The sequence below is a fragment of the Scardinius erythrophthalmus genome (assembly GCF_964197995.2).
Source record: "Scardinius erythrophthalmus genome assembly, chromosome: 16".
Lineage (NCBI taxonomy): Eukaryota > Metazoa > Chordata > Actinopteri > Cypriniformes > Leuciscidae > Scardinius > Scardinius erythrophthalmus.
Window position 1 is genome coordinate 20,533,599 of NC_138236.1, and position 16,812 is coordinate 20,550,410.

The following is a 16,812-nucleotide window of genomic DNA, read 5'->3' on the forward strand; positions in this document are numbered from 1 at the left end:
GTCTTCTTGACATGCACACAACACCAACAAGCTGCAGTGTTTGAGGGTGGCCAGTGAAGACCATAGGTGGGAATTATGCAGATTTGTTACATTGTTGCGTATGCAGGTCAATGAAGTGAGACAGGAATTACTGACGGCTCGTTTCGACAGTTCACAATCGATTCTTTTTTTTTGAGAGACAGTAACTTTATATCGTGCTCTTTAATCTTTAAAACTTTGCAGACCTTTTACATTGAAAAGGGGAAAAGGTGGATGGGCACTTGTGACCTGTTTATTTTTTCCATTGTGAATGCACAAAATATATAGTAAATTCTTCTATTTCAGAACCTCCATCTGTTTCAATGGGGATGGAGCTTAAAGGTGTGGGGCCTGGCATGGTGAGCGTGTCAGAGCGAGGCGGAGGTGAAGGACATGGTCAATTGCCCCGTCCTCGTGCCTTCTCTCAGAGCGCCATGCACAATCTGGAGAGGAGCGAGAGAGGCAATCCACAGGCACTCGCTGAGCTCGCACAGGTATTAAATGCCCACTTGCGCAAGTGACACATTTTCAGAGATTCATGCTCAACTAACTCTTCCTGTATTTTTAGATGTGTGGTGATGGTGGTCAGGTTGCTAGGCGGGGTGCTCTCTCTCAGACGCAGAGGGGGGTAAGTGAGGACATGACAAGTGATGACGAGCGTATGGTCATCTGTGAAGAAGAGGGGGATGATGACGTCATTGGTGAGTCAGACTTCATTTTTCTGAGACACTTCCTCTGATCCTTGATTCCATAAGGGTCTTAAAAATACATCATTATGTGAAGATCTACATTTATTTTTGTAATTATTTATTAGCAATTGCGTCATTCTGTTGTAACTGTTACTGTTTGCTATTGTTGTGTCTTATTCAGAGGACTCGTATCCGGGTAGCTCTATTGATCTGAAGTGTAAGGAGAGGGTGACCGACAGTGACAGTGAAAATGGATCTGGAGATGAAGGAGAACGCAAGGTACCATCTCAAATATTTTATATCTGTCTGTGTTAATTGCACAAAAATGTGCTCCTTAAAGGGATAATTCACAACATTTTGTCATCTTTTACTTGACCTCATGTTGCTTCGGAAAACAATTTAGGGTAAAACTGCTTGTCCAAATAGTGAAAGTGAATGGATTTGCTGAAATCAAAACAGGGATGTGATGTAATAGGTGAGCCAATTTCCACCCACTACCAAAGAAACCGTCAGTGGCTTCTGCTTGTTCTTAAAGGCTGAATAATTCGAAAATGAACTTTGGAATTTGACAGAAAAATATAACAAAGAATATAATTTACATGTAGTGCATCAATTCTGCGTGGTAAGACTCTCTCACTCTCTCTTTGCGTGTGTGAGAGAAACACAGAGTGGTCTCAGCTAAGCAACAGCACTTTCACACTACAGTTTACGGTGCGTTTAATGCGCTGCAATTGAGATCAATTGCAATAGTGCACTTTAAAAATATATCTGTGCTAAACCTAAACTTAGCCTCTAACTCAGAAACTGGCAAGTGAAATCTAACAATTTATCATCCAATTGGCTAATGATAGGCATTATTTAGTCGATTAAATTGTGTTGTAGAGGGTTGTAGTGGAATTGGCGTTTTGTGCCACTTTATAAAGGCAGAGCACCAACCGGTATTCACACACTTGAACGTCGTTGCAACGGCTTTTTTCTGTGTTTTTTTCTGCCAACCTCCTGCGCCCCCCTGCAGTGCCTGTGTGCCCCTACTCCTCACTGGAAATGAGATTTACAGGCTACTGCTTTCAGAGTTCAATGTCAGTGAACAAAGACTGAAATGATGGTCTTTTTCTTACACAAATCTATCAAATGGCTACCAAAGACTTGAAACATAGAGCACAGTGAGTGTGTATGGAAAAGAGAAGCATTCATACTAAAGGCCTGTTCACACCAACACAAATGTTAGGCATGAAAATTCAGTTCACATGTGATTTTCAAACCAGTGCATAAAAACGGTTGATGGGCTTAATGAAAAGAGAAATCACTGTCTTACAGTAGGTGTTGCTGACCCCAGAATATGCATTTAAAGCTGGTGTGTGTAAACCTTTTGAATTGGTTGATCAGGGTAAATTGTAGGCTACTTTTGTCATTAGGGTAATGTAAATATCTCATGTAGCTTCTAAAGGGCTGTGATTAAAAAGATCTTTAAACAAAATGAATAAAGAAAATGTACAACCCACAGTCTTAATGCATCGTGTTGCCATCTTGAGCACCAGTGAATGTTTTCACCTTCACCTAATAGTCTCTCAGTTGTCCACAGAGTAGGATGATGGATCTCAAAATCGTACTGTTAAAAAGGGTTTAATTATGCAGAAGATACTACAAAACCAAAGAATATTAGGAACCTGGAGGATTTTTCTGAAGAACAGTGCTCAGTTTAACTGTTCAGGACAAACAAGGTACTCAAGAACAACTATCACAAAACATAAAAACAGTTGTTGATCATCCAGGTAACAACTCACAATATCAAAATTCAAGGGTATATACAATTTTTAACTGGTTGATTTAGTAAAATCAGTCATTATTTTGTCTTTTGGACTGTCAACATCTCTGTTGTTATGTGAAACAGCTTATTCAGGACAGTACTAAATAAAAACATGCAATTTTATGATCCCTTTTATTTTGTCAAAATTATTAACATCTTGCATATCAACCCCTCTGTAAAAGAAATTCAGCTTCGTTGACTATGCAGATGTTGGTGTTGGTCTGAACAGACGCATTAACAGCCTATCATTCAAATTAAAAAGTTTATCAAACTGAATTGTTGCACCAAACATTTGTCTTGGTTGTGAACGGGCCTTAAAAGTAAATAATTACAGCGTTTTGGTGAACTATCCCTTTAAGATGAATATAGTCCCGCAAAATAGTGTGATATGTAGAACGCTTTGCTTTCTGTTAGAACTAGAAAATTGCTTGTAGTCCTTAAGCTTTTTTCCAAAGTGAATTATTAATAAAGTTTACAGAAGGCCATTATACAGTATTTTTATTAACTGGTAAAAGATCTGTGTCATTGCATTTGTCTGCTGCCTTTGGCAAATTTATGTTCTTTTTGCATACGTGCCATCTCTTATTATTTTTCATCAGAGAGTTTTTGCTCCAGTGATTTGCTCCTCGTCTTACGGCCCCGGTCATGGTCGGAGCGTGTCTCTCTCCTCCTACCCCACTTCTAGACGCTTTAGCGACACTTCCTCGAAAAGAAAACGAACAATGGAGGGAGGTGATGGAGAGCGAAGGGAAGGTGAAGGAGGTGTGTCCCAGTCCTCTGCAGGTCAGTCCATCCTTGTCAGTTCTGGCGGGGGAGTGTCGTCAGTTCTAGGAGCGGTGAGAGTGGCGTCCACTGTCGTCACAAATGTGGTGCGTCCTGTGGTCAGCACACCAGTGCCGATCGCCAGCAAGTCCCCTCACGACAGGAAACCTGCTCCGCCCCAGACACAGCTTTTCATCGGTCCTGGTGCCACAGGAAACGTGACAACAGCTTCTGCTGGAGGGGGTGGGTACTCTTCCTCATCATTGCCCAATCCTGCTAGTGCATCAGCAGGTCAAGGGGGGCTGGTGACCAATCTAGTTTTGGGAGGCACATTCCAGGCTCCGCCCGCTGTACAGCTTGTCACACCTCCTCCTCCACAAAACTCTGTTTCCCCGGCATCGTTTACTCATAGTAACGGTCCGCTGCCTCTGCCCGTGCTGCAGTCGCACATTCTCCCCTCTGCCTCATCAGGCCAAAAACCGATAACACAGGTCCAGTACATTCTCCCTACCCTCTCTGCCAACAATCCCAAGAGCCCCTCCCCTCACCAGGCCAGTCAGCCAACCAGTATCTTCACCCTACCCACAGCTCTGCCCACTCACGCCTCACTGGCCAACGGGAAGCAGTCGGGGTACGTCTCCAGTCCTGCTGTGGGAGTTGTTAGCCCAGGAGCCAGAGGTGAGGATACATACATTTAATAAAACAGAACTTGAATTTGTTATATACATTGCCATATTAATAGAGTACTGCAGGGATGACTTCAAAACTCAGAAGGCTAATTCGCCACTGGTTCCTTCAAGATTTTCCTATGTGTTTTTATGATGGGGTTTTTCAATTTATGAGTAAAATAAGGTCTGTGGTAAACATAACTTGACAATACTTTTTGTTCTACTATGGACATTTTGTTCTGCAATGTAAACTGCACACACTCACACCCCAAACATTCTTATCTAGTTACTTATTAAAGGGGGGGTGAAATGCTCATTTTCACTCAATCTCCTGTAAATCTTGAGTACCTATAGAGTAGTATTGCATCCTTCATATCTCCAAAAAGTCTTTAGTTTTATTATATTTATAAAAGAAAGATAGGGTGTACCGAGTCTTTCCGGAAAAAAACGAGCGGCTGGAGGCGGGCCGTGTGGGCGAAGCTAAAGCTGTGCTAACGCGCCGAGCTAGTAACAACACACAGAGACATTTGAAGCAGTTTTACTCACCGAACCTTTATCATTGTGACTGCTCGATCCTTAAGCATTAGATGATCTGCAAATCCGTCGATCTGGGCTTTGTTTATAAAACAATCATCGTCGAAATGCAGGGAACAAACAGTCTACACAACTCCGTTTATGCTCAGGAAAAACAAACTCCATCCACTGGTGCCTTAACGCCGGGTTCTTTAGGAATCTGTGCAGGGTTGTCTTGCCCTGGCAACCAAAAACACACTTCTTTGGTGACATTGGCTTCCCAAAAGCCGGGCAGGGCGCTTTGATGGCGAACTGCTTTCGCTCTCTTGCTCTGGTCTACGAGTGCGCGCGCGCCCGCGATCTTACCGGAGAAGTGCCCTTAGGACCCATATAAGGAAATTCCGCTACATCTGACGTCACACATGCCCATACTCAAAAAAAAAACTTTCCGAAACTTGTGACAAACCGGAAGGACAATTTTTGGCACAGAAATACTCCTTCAAACGTACAATTTAATTTTTGAAACTTTGCCCATGTTTATCATGGGAATCCAACTCTTTAACAGTGTAAAAAACTCAGTATGCATGAAATAGCATTTCACCCCCCCTTTAAATACTTTTTTTTTTAAATAATCATAACAGATTCAAAATCCGCGTTTGATATGAGTGTGTATAATTTACGATGTAAAGAAAATCATCCAAGTATTGTCAAGTGATGTTTACAACAGAACTTAATCTACTTATAAATGTAAAAACCCATCTTGAGGGAATCACTGACAAATTATTCTTCCGGGTTTTGACGTCATCCCTGCAGCACTCTATACTGTAGAGTGTTAATGTTAAAAACAATAGCCACGTTCACACATGAAACATGTTAAATTGCAGTAAAATTCCAAGATTAGCTTTTTTTATCATTTGAAATATGCTGCGTACTTATATAATGCTATTAACGTCAAGCAAGCAAAATTCGTTGCTTTTCCATCATTGGGTTGAACGGTTCAAAGAATGGTAAAGAACGGTTACGGTTTTATTTCCACTTCAGCACGGTTGCCTAACCATGCTTGTAGAATGCGTGTAGTGACTTCGCCAGTCAGGTTTGGTCACTTGTCCGTTACCTGGCTACCAGTTTCACTATAGCTGGCGAAATGCGCTATTTAAGCAAAGTAAACACAAGTTAATAATACAGTTAAAATAAATATCTGATTATCCTCCATAACGCGTGGTTGCTAATTTCATCACTTACAGTCTGTAAACTCTTTATTTTATTTTATTTTATTTTATTACCAAGGCAATGACTGACGCATTTGTATTTCATTCATAAGAGCTCTGTTATCAGCCCCACAGTGGAAAATTAAACCGGCATGGAATAGAACGGTTAAGCAACGAGAACGGTTTGGCCCGGCAGTGGAAAAGCGGCTATAGAGTACACATACATGCACACAAATACGAGCGAAAAACAAATCAGTTTTAGCATAGGTGTCACTAGTGTCGCAGGAACTACATACTTCACCTTTGAAGAAATAAAGGAGTTAATCGTGGGCACACAGCCAGTTGGCCTGAGCTGGAGGAGAATATTTACAGAACAGCACGCTGCGGCTGGGCCAATGTTGACATGTTGTGGACAAACTAATTAGTGAAAAACATTCTAGGCACATATACAAGTATGTGCGGTTGGAAAAGTCTGCCTGTGCACGTATCATGCTTATGATTACAATTTCGCCACGCACTGTATGCATACCCTAACATACATGTAAAAACTGAAGTATACATTGGGCTTAATTTGGGCAATTATAAAATAGTCAGACGAGGAGTTTAAAGTGGCCTAAGTAACTCTGCAGCATGTCAGAAATGGAAACGTGTCAACTGACTACTACTGACACACTATTTAAACTTGCAGTGTAGACAGCTTTATGAATTATAATCGGAGGGATTTCATTCCGATGCACTGGTAATGTCACAATTTCTTATTCCATGAAATTGCTGGATCTGTTGACACATGAACTCCAAACAGATATAGCATAGCGTCAGTTCTGGCAGGTCACGTTAGTCAAGCTCACATCAGCTGATCCACGTCTACCTATAGGAATACGATGCCTATCACTGTATACATATATAAGCTCCTTCAGTGTTATCAGTAGCTATCGCGTTTCTCGGGAGCTTATTACCCTCCTCCATCCCCAGCTCCTCTCGTCAGTCAGGATTTGGCATTCTGATTCCCCTTGAATCAGAATAAATTCTCGAATTATGAAGTACTTTAAAATCTTGAATTAACGATATCTGCATACATTCATGTTGGTTCTGTTCTGTTTACCGTAATAGTGGTATTGCTGCTCTCCCTGCTCTTATCCATGCTAGGCTGCATGTATGCGCAGGGAGTTCTTGCCCAGAACGGAACCATACCGCTAATCCATACTGTATGCTAATTGTCAATCGTATTTGACGATAGTGGTCCTGACAGAAAAGGCTGTATGTGTGAAAGTGCCTATTGTCTTCTTCATTGTATTATTACATTGTATCATCATGTTGGCTTTGGGTTTTACAGGTACTGTTCTCTGTAATTTTGTACTATGCCAGATAAGACAGTCTGTGCAAGACCCAATTATTTTAAACACTCCCCCCCCCCCTCCCCTGCAGTGCAAACACAGTCACCAGTCTTGCAGGGCAAGATGCTGGTTCCCATGGCAACAGTGAGGGCTGCTCCTGCCCCCTCTCACCAGTTTCCCCTGGTAGCCCCTCCTCTTCCTGTTCAGAATGGAGCACAGGCAGGAAGCAAGGTGAGATCTCAAATGGGACATTCTTAAATAACAAATTTACACTGAATAGAATACCTGTATTAATCAGCATGTTTTCCTGTTTCCTTTCTGTCTAGATTATTCAGATTGCTCCGATGCCTGTCGTCCAGTCGCAACTGCCCTCCACGGGACCAGCGCAACCTGGGAGCCCATTTTCTGTTACTATGGGAACAGCTACAGTGGTCGCCCCAGGCTCTACCCCGTCTCAGACCGTGCTGCTACCGCCCCCACCAACAAGGTAGATTGCACACTCTCACAGGCATACTTATACTCACCTAGCCGCATATGCACAAACATCTCCCCCACTCTTATTTTAACAACTCCTACACTCCTGAAGTGCTGCAGCACTAGAGAATAACCCTGCCTTGCTGCTCTCTATAAAAGCTGTCTAATCTGGTTTCTGTGAATATTACTTTTTCTCCCACAGAATCACTTATGTACAGTCCACTCCTGGGGTTTCTTCTCCTTTGCCATTAGTTTCCACCACAACAGGCTCCTCTTCTCAGACAGCTCCAGCAACACCTGGATCTACTTATGTGCAATCACCCCTGGCGACCTTTGCAGCGATCGCTCATCCAGGACAAACTTTGGTGCAGCCACTGATTGCAGGTCAGTTGACTTATAATTAATATAATTTAATAAATAAATAAATGTATTATCTATTTAAATGTCTTGGTGTCCAATGATCCTTCAAAAATCATTCTAAAATTACATTATTATTATTATTATTATTATTAATGTTGAAAACAGTTGTTCTGCTTAATTGTTTTGTGGAAACCGTGATGCACCTTTTCAGGATTCTATGCTGAATAGAAAGTTCAAAAGAACAGCATTTATGTGAAATAAGCTTTGCAAACAATAAAACAACTTTCCCCACACTTTATGGACTTAATTTCAGTATTTTACTTTTTCAAACAAATCATCAATCAAATGATTGCAAAAATACACAAGAAGGGCCTGATCAGTGCTATAATAATAATAATAATAATAATAATAATAAAAAAAAAATTGTGTTAATTTGCATATTGAACATTTGTAAGTGTATTGTCTTCTGTTTCCCAAGGTCAGCCGTCGCTGCTGCCCCCAGCCCAGTCTCCCAGCGCCCCTCACGCTCCTGCCATCACCGCCATCTACACCCCTACGAATGTGACCTTGGCAACTGGGGTGGTGTCTGTGGCGACTGTGTCTCCAAGTGTGGTGTACACGGTGTCCAGTTCCTCTGGCCTATCCTCACACATCCTTCCTAAACACACAACACCAAACTCCATGACCTCTGTAACCTTGGATAGGCAGGGAAACATATCTGCACATTCTGAGAGACAGTTGCACCAGGAGAGAACACTGGACCGGCAGCACACGGACAGTCAGGTCTACACGCAGTCTTCTGAGAGACAGACAGAGAAGCTCTCTCTCTTACAGCCTGACAAACAGTTCCAGGTCCCGAGTAAGGGCAGTAGCAGCTCAGTTGCGCCTCCACAGGGCACTTCAATGCCACTGCAGCCTGGAAGCCCTGCTCAACCCTCTCATTCTGGTATGATAGACTTTATAGAGGCCAAAGTGTACCATTTTACAAAGTCTTGATTTTGTTTTTTGGGTGTACTAGAATAGTTTTTCATGCTTGAATGTTCAAAAAACACCTTATGTTTCACATATTTTACATTGTTGTAGCACCTGACCCAGTCTGTCTGTATTACTCTGTATAGTTGCTGTCTCTATGAAGACCCTCCTTCAGAAAAAAGTGCTTAATGATATAGAGAATAACTCTCTTGTGCTTTGTAACTTTGCAGACCTTTGTCATGCTCAAACAGCAATACACTAAAGCATTATAGGTCCTCTTTCACATCATAAACCCCATCTGTTTTCATGGTGGGTATGCGCCCAGTGGCGATTACTTTTAAGAGTACACACAGTCCCTCTTTTCTCTTTCAACAGGCAGTGCTCCGGGGACTCCCAAACTGATTACAGCAAGGCCTCCTCAGAAAGTGAAAGCCACAGTGGCCAACATCCCAGTGGGCAGTTATGATGGAGGAGGGAGAGGCAAAGAACGAGACAAGGAGAGAGACAGGGAGAAAGAGAGAGAGCGAGAGAAAGACAAAGAGAGTGGTAGTCGGTTCTCATTTGAGATAGACAAGGCATCTGAAACGAGCTCTCCAGCAACTCTTCCACCAGAGGAGGGGTCCACAGAGTCTGTAGCGGAAAGTGGTACACATAGTGGGCGTGGCAAAGAAGCAAACGCTAAAGAGGTTAGGCTCATTAACTTGACAGTCAACTACATGATATACTGAATGATTAGTAGTTATATTATTTATTATATCAAAATATTCCCCCAGTTTCACAGACAAGGCTTGAGCCTAGTCCCAGACTAAAATGTTTGAGCAGTTTTAACTGACAGCAACTTGCACTGACATTTTTCTAGGGCACGTTTATAAAAGCTACTTAAGTGTCCTAATTGAACCAAGGCCTAATCCTGGCTTACTCTAAGCCCTGTCTGTGAAACCGGGCTATCAGGTTTTAAATATCAGATATCACTAGGTGCAGTAGGCAAAATAAACAAGTGTATATATATATATGTTTATTAATTGTTTTTATGATAATGCTAATTCAGTTTTTTTTACTCTACTCAGGCTGAATGGAAGGACTCCCACCCTTCTTCTCCATTACCTCCTCCCTCTGGGTCAGATCCTGCCCCGCCTCAGTCTCATGGTGATAAAGATGCACCACCTAAAAAAGTCAAGGCCCGCCCCCCACCACTTAAACGACCATTTGATTCTGTTGACAAGTATGTTTTTCTGAAATGTGTTTTTCTTGAGACTGCTGTGATTTATTTCCAGCTTAATGTATCCTCTAGTCATCATATGTTTGTACTAATTTATCAAAAGTCTTAAGGTGCAGTCATATTGATAAAATGTCTCAGACAATAAGATCCATTGTCCGATGAAGTCACTTTCAAACCAAGCAGCTTTCTGTTGGTCAACGTGATAAATTCGTGTGACCAACTTGAACCTGATGCGAAATCTGCGTGTATAAATCTTTCGCCCTCTCAAGAAAATACTAATCATGTGGATTTCCATTGAAATAACTGGATTTCATGATAAGTTGCTGAACAGCGCAGTGTTTCCCACAGGATTTTGTGGGACAAAATTTCAAAAGTTCAAAATTAAGAACTCCAACCCATGTTCAGTGTGCAAATTGAACAAAGAAAAAATTTGATGAATTGACCAGCACCTGAACTGTAAAGGTGACTCAAACCTCTTTGTGTCTCGGTCTATATTACATTCACCCTGGTGTTTTAGGAAGCCAAACAAATAGAATATAACTGTAATAATATTTTTATACTAATATTATTAATATTCCTATGACAGTAATGTAACCATATATTGTAAAGCAAATTCAAGTTAAAATAAATGAAAATAAATGACCTTTTTGTGCTAATTTCTACACTTTTTGTAGAAAAGAGCTTTTATTTTGACGGAAACTTGAGACGTTCCGAGATGCAGAAAATGCTGGATCATGAGCTGATGGCGTGAGAAAAGTGAGCTCTTCACTTTGAAACACGCAGCGCATGCAGACTATATACTTTTATTCAATCACAGTCTTTTGCGATTTGCTAAGGGCACAAAACCATATTGCACTTTCGATTTTAGTTTGTTTGGCAGATACTTTGCCAAAGCAATGGCATAAAACAACATTAGAGACCTTTTATGTTATTACGAGAAGTTTGAAATATTTTCAGATCATTGTGAAACTGTGGTTCATTATTAAACAATTATGAAACAAATTATTATGAAAGTTTTAGTGCAAAAATTGTGTTCAGAAATGACAAACTTCAGAATTTCTTAGTGATTCTTGGTACTTTTTGTACAAAGTTGAGTTCACACAAAAGTGTCACAAATTATCTCGTTTGTTGACTTCATAAATGTTATATATAAAGATTTATTAGTTGCATTCCTAATAATATCCAGTTTTACATGAAAAAAAAAATATAAAAAATTCAGCATTCTCAGACTTTTGGACCCCACTGCATGTGCAGATTGTTCAGAATCTTGTGACTGGTCATGTGTGCAGGGTCCTGTCAGAGGTGTACTTTGAAGAGCGCTTCGCAGAGCTGCCAGAGTTCCGTCCAGAGGAGGTGCTGCCCTCTCCAACCCTGCAGAGTCTGGCCACCTCCCCACGAGCCATACTGGGCAGCTACCGCAGGAAGAGGAAAAACTCCACCGGTGAGAGAAACATTCAGACCTCTCCACAGACTGATGAGTTATTGAGTTATGAGTTTTCTTGCATATCAAATCAAAAATCATATAGCCCTCAACCCCACTTCTGTATGCAGACCTGGACTCGTCCACAGAAGATCCCATCTCTCCAAAAAGGAAAAGCCGCCGCAGATCTAGCTGCAGTTCAGAGCCCAACACACCTAAAAGCGCTGCAAAGTGTGAGGGGGAAATTTTCACCTTTGATAGGCCAGGTAATACTCCACTACTCACAAAACCTTCATGATTCTGTAGCCTGTTACATGGATTCAACTACATTATAATAACCCTTCTCTCTCTCTGGTAAAGATGGAGAGGATGTACTGGGGGAGCTGGAGTTTGAAAAGGTGCCCTACTCCTCTCTCAGGCGAACTCTTGATCAGAGGAGAGCTCTCGTCATGCAGCTATTCCAGGAGCATGGCTTTTTCCCTTCAGGTAATGCACACATTTGGATAGAGTCCTGTACCACCCACACAGCTCACAGACAGCACACATAAAGCTCATAAGTGCAATAAAATACAAATAATTCGCAACACTAATCTGATGTTATAAAAATAACATAATTCATTAGACCCCCAGTTTTCATCCAAGGGGTCCTTGGACAGATACAATAAAAATATGCAATTTTCTTTAAAAATAGAATATAATAGTAAACGTAAAATAAAAAATGTTACATTAAAAATATATTATGAATATTTAGGAATGTATTTCACTATTTCTTCTTTTCTTGGTTGAATAAGCATTATTATCTGCAATATTTGCCCGATTAAAATATGTACAAATAATTAATGGCGATTAATCGCACCTAACAAAGTGTTTTTATATTTTTATAAAATCTTATTTTTTCAATCATTCAATCTCCAAATGAATGTTGAAACAATATAAAGGCGGTATATTTTAAATATTTGATCTAACAGGTAGGAAATATACAGAAATTGGATAGTTATCAAACACTGCACAGGTTTCACTGCATAAATTATAAATTAAATATAGATTTTTTTTTTACTATTCAGTCTAGAGCAGAGTGAGTGACTTGCTTAACATTAGTGACATCAGCAGGTTTATTAGGCTGCTGTCACTTTTAAGACCTGATGCACATGATTCGGATCTAATGCGCATCCTATTTTCATAACTCCTTACGTTCATTTAACTCATTTAAGACTGTGCTTATGAGGATACTGAACAAAACAGGCATTTTGGCATAATTTTGTGTGCTTTTGTCCGTTCAAGGACGAAAGAGTACTCAATGCGGCCGGCTCACGCTGTCTAAAGCAGTTTTCTGTGCGTGTGAGTCGTGTGTGTGTCACACAGACAGGCAATTTAACAAACAGTTATTGGGAAACTGTGGTGGGTGGATCTCGGCCCCTCTAGGGGGTCCGGGGGCATACAAATCTGTGAGAGAACTTTCTCTGTGATGAAATGTAATAAAACATGAATCTCAACTATGTTTGCGTTTGTGGCAGATGAGTAAGTGCACTTAAACAACATGTGTCACAATAATGTTTCATTTTGATTTTATTTTTAATAGAAAAAATATTCATTTGAATTTCACTGCTTTACTAGTTTTCATAATGTAGAGTTTGTTAATTTAATAAATATGATGAATAAAATCAATCAGGAGACAAGATGAGGTCAAATAAACCCTGTGTATAAACTGACATTTTCTTGATTTATGCTTACTTGAAATTCCAATGAAATGTTAAAATAAATGTATGAAATGACAACTAATATGATTAATAATTGTAATTGGCATAATAATTACCAGTTTAATAATTTTTCTCACCATCAAATGGTGGAAATCTACAAGTATGAAGTATGCATTTTTAAATGCTGTGCTGATCTCTCATTTCCATGCAGTTGCAAAAAAATAATTTGTGTGAGAGACAGAACAAAACTTTTTGCTCTTCTTGATGTTGGCTGAGTCTGAGTTGGGCGTCCCTGGGATAGTCCAATAGTAGTTAAAGGGATAGTTCGGCCAAAAATGATATTAAACCCATGATTTACTCACCCTCAAGCCGTTCGAGATGCATGTGTCAATCATTTTTCAGACGAACACATTTTCAGTTATTTTAGAAAATGTCTTGATCTTTCAGTGGTTATAATGTGAAGTTATGGGGTCCACTCCTTCAAGTCCCAAAATGTGCATGCATCCTTCCCAAAAGTAATCCATCCGGCTCCGGGGGATAAACAAAGGCCTTCTGAGGGTAATCCGTGCGGTTTTGTCGTAAAAATATACATATTTAAAACTTTATAAATGAAAATAACTGGCTTCCGGTAGTGGTCGACGTGCGTTCACGGAGATGGATGCTGGCATATGACGTAGGACATAGCGTAGAAAGCGTCGTGACGTAGAACGAACGTAGAGTTTTGTTTTGCTCTGCTCTTCCTACGCTTCCTTCCTGCGCTTCCTACGTCTTCCTGCCAGCATCCATCTCCGTAAACGCGCGTCGACCGCTACCACCGAGCCGATTGGATTACTTTTGTGAAGGACGCATGCACATTTTTGGGACTTGAAGGAGTGGACCCCATAACTTCACATTATAACCACTGAAAGATCTAAGACATTTTCTAAAATAACTGAAAATGTGTTCATCTGAAAAATGATTGACACATGCATCTCGAACAGCTTGAGGGTGAGTAAATCATGGGTTTAATATCATTTTTGGCCAAACTATCCCTTTAACCTCTCATTTTCAGTTCCTGTCTCCATCTAATGCTGTCTTTCTCTCCCCCTTTCGCCCTTTTCTCTCTCTGTCGATCAATAGCTCAAGCTACTGCTGCGTTCCAGGCGCGATACGCCGATATCTTCCCCACTAAGGTGTGCTTACAGCTCAAGATCCGTGAGGTCCGGCAAAAGATCATGCAAACGGCAGCTCCGTCGGAATCGGCTGGCATTTCAGATCTTTCCTCGTTACCGGGACCTTCTGGGGTGGCGATCAGTGACATGGCTGTGGGGGCAGACCCTCAGGAAAGAGATGTGGAGCGAGAGCGGGAGCAGAACAGCCCAGAGGAGCCCAGAAACGCTGGCGATTCACAGGATTCTACCAGATGAGGTTGACGGGCAGACGGATGGCTTGAAGACCAGATGTCTCCCCTCAACGTCTGCATGATCTACATTTGTTGTCTTGTCTCTGCTATGACCGCGTGCGAAGGACATAGAGAGAAAAAGCAAGAGCAAAATTTTCATGTCTATGGAGAAGATGAGGGGAGACGCCTTAAAACACTTTAGGGTTTTGAAACTTTTCAGTATTTTACGTGACATTGAATTATGAAAACTTGACATTTGACACGCGCAGACACTTGCCTACATAAACACAGACACTCTTGAATTTACAGCATTATCCTAGTCATTAGGCTTCCTTTGGACTTTGAAACTAGTGGGCCTGTCCTATACGCCAGTGAAGTCACAGTGCTGCTGATGTCTCTAGAAAGGCGGGATGTATGAGGGCACCCAATCCATTTTCAGACTGAGTTTTGTTCATATGGCCTGATTGGCAGTAGTTTGGCCACAGGTGTTTTTTTAAATTGGTTCGTGGGTTACTGCAGGTCATTGTGAGGCGGGCCTCCATTGGCTGAGTTTAAGTGATAATGAAGACTTATTGGACTTTTATTTTTGATATTTTGTGTTTTTATTTCTTCTGTGGTGTTTTAATTTTGAAGACTTTTCACGGAGAGCTTTGTTAAGGCACTGAAAACCTTCGGACAGGGACTCTGAACTGCGTGCTGCCATTTGAAAACCTTTCGTCCTATGATTGGCTTTAGTGGTTGCCAATCAAACTGGAGTCATTCCAAAGCCTCTGATTGGCTAGCCATGAAGGAAAAGGTCATGGAAGGGAAGTCAACAGGCACATTATTGCCATTGATTTATGTTTTTCCATACATTAAGAGATTCCACATATTTAAACATTTCTTTCCTTGCCTTTTTTATTCAACTTTTCATGAGCTGGTGAAGCACAGAGCAATGAGAATGTTGGGAATATATTCTTAAAAATATACCATAAGAATTTTATTAACTTTTTAGAGAAGAAACTTGATTTTTCAACAAGTAATGCTACAGGTCATGTTATAAAATTATCTCTCATTATTACTGTTCTTATTAATGCTTTGTTGTTCTTGTGGATCTGATCCTTATAACCTATATATACTGTATTCCTATTAATATACTCTTTCTTTAGCAGAAACGGAGGGATGAGTTCACCCTCTTCCCTCACTCCTAGAGGCCCTTCCACTACCTTTTTTTAAACATGTTTCTCTTTATCTTGGTATTCACAATGTTTTATTTCTTACCAGGAAGTAATTACATAGGCCTTTGATATAAGACACTCCAAACATCTTTCTGATAGTTGTATACTTTTATTATTATTATTATTATTATTGTTAATTCCATTTGCCACTTACATTCCTCCCCTTCATTCCTTCTCCTGTCACTTTATCGTTCTTTTCTCAATCACTTTAAGGCTGTAAGGTGGGACTGGGAGGCCATCAACGGTGATCTTTTCCTGCACGCTGGTCTTTGTTGTACATAAATGCCGTAAGAGTCCAAAGACTCTACCATCAGAATAAAGAGCAAAAGCATCATTGGAAGGAACAAAGCCAGTAACAGGAAATAAAATTGTAAAACAAAAGGATAAATAAAGAAATATGGTTATAAACTGTTATTGCGTTACCTTGTTTTGCTGCTTTACATATCAAAGAAATACTTTATACTGATAAGTTCTACATTTTAACTGTATCTCTCAGTATACAAATAAACAGATGTTCAAATAAACAGCCTCTTCTCCGTTATACGCTACACACACACACACACACACAAAAAAGACTAGTACTATCTCTTCACTGGACAGTGATTTAGTGATGTCATACACGTGCATTTTGATTTTCTTTTTAGTAAAATGTCATTGATCTGTTTTTGTGTGTGATTCTGGGATGACATCCATGTAAATGTTCTTTTTGGACTGGGGGCTTCACGTGATTTTTAAGAATAAAGGGATGATGGGTTGTGTTGTGTCCATATGCAAGTATGCTACATTGTGGGTATTTGGTGCTGTACAGGAAATCAGCCTACAAAGCCAATTACAATATGGAGAGACTTAGATTCCATGTAACATCAAAAACAGATTTAAAGTTCACTCAAAAAAAGGTAATATACCTACCCTCACATTGTTCCAAACCTGTATGACTTTCGTCTGTGGAACATTTTCAAAATAAGTCGGTGTGTTTTTGTACATTCAATGAAAGTCGGCGTGTTCCAATGTTATTTTGGCAACATTTGACTTTCATTGTACGAACCAAAACAGTTGAAACATTCTTCAAAATA

General features: G+C 40.4%; 1 protein-coding gene across 2 annotated transcripts in view; it reads left to right on the top strand.

Annotated features, from left to right (window-relative positions):
* Nucleotides 1-16,147, top strand: part of cicb (capicua transcriptional repressor b) — a 45,112-nt gene extending 28,965 nt beyond the window's left edge. For both annotated transcript variants that reach the window (XM_081388971.1, XM_081388972.1), the window contains 14 exons: nucleotides 325-512; nucleotides 587-719; nucleotides 889-986; nucleotides 3,114-3,954; nucleotides 7,091-7,230; nucleotides 7,326-7,486; nucleotides 7,676-7,857; nucleotides 8,312-8,779; nucleotides 9,181-9,491; nucleotides 9,873-10,027; nucleotides 11,314-11,465; nucleotides 11,576-11,710; nucleotides 11,805-11,930; nucleotides 14,261-16,147. In XM_081388971.1, coding sequence (XP_081245097.1) covers nucleotides 325-512; nucleotides 587-719; nucleotides 889-986; nucleotides 3,114-3,954; nucleotides 7,091-7,230; nucleotides 7,326-7,486; nucleotides 7,676-7,857; nucleotides 8,312-8,779; nucleotides 9,181-9,491; nucleotides 9,873-10,027; nucleotides 11,314-11,465; nucleotides 11,576-11,710; nucleotides 11,805-11,930; nucleotides 14,261-14,547 — 3,377 coding nt within the window. In that variant the 3' untranslated portion in view covers nucleotides 14,548-16,147. The remainder of the gene's footprint in view (nucleotides 1-324; nucleotides 513-586; nucleotides 720-888; nucleotides 987-3,113; nucleotides 3,955-7,090; nucleotides 7,231-7,325; nucleotides 7,487-7,675; nucleotides 7,858-8,311; nucleotides 8,780-9,180; nucleotides 9,492-9,872; nucleotides 10,028-11,313; nucleotides 11,466-11,575; nucleotides 11,711-11,804; nucleotides 11,931-14,260) is intronic.
* The last annotated feature ends 665 nt before the right edge of the window (nucleotides 16,148-16,812 follow it).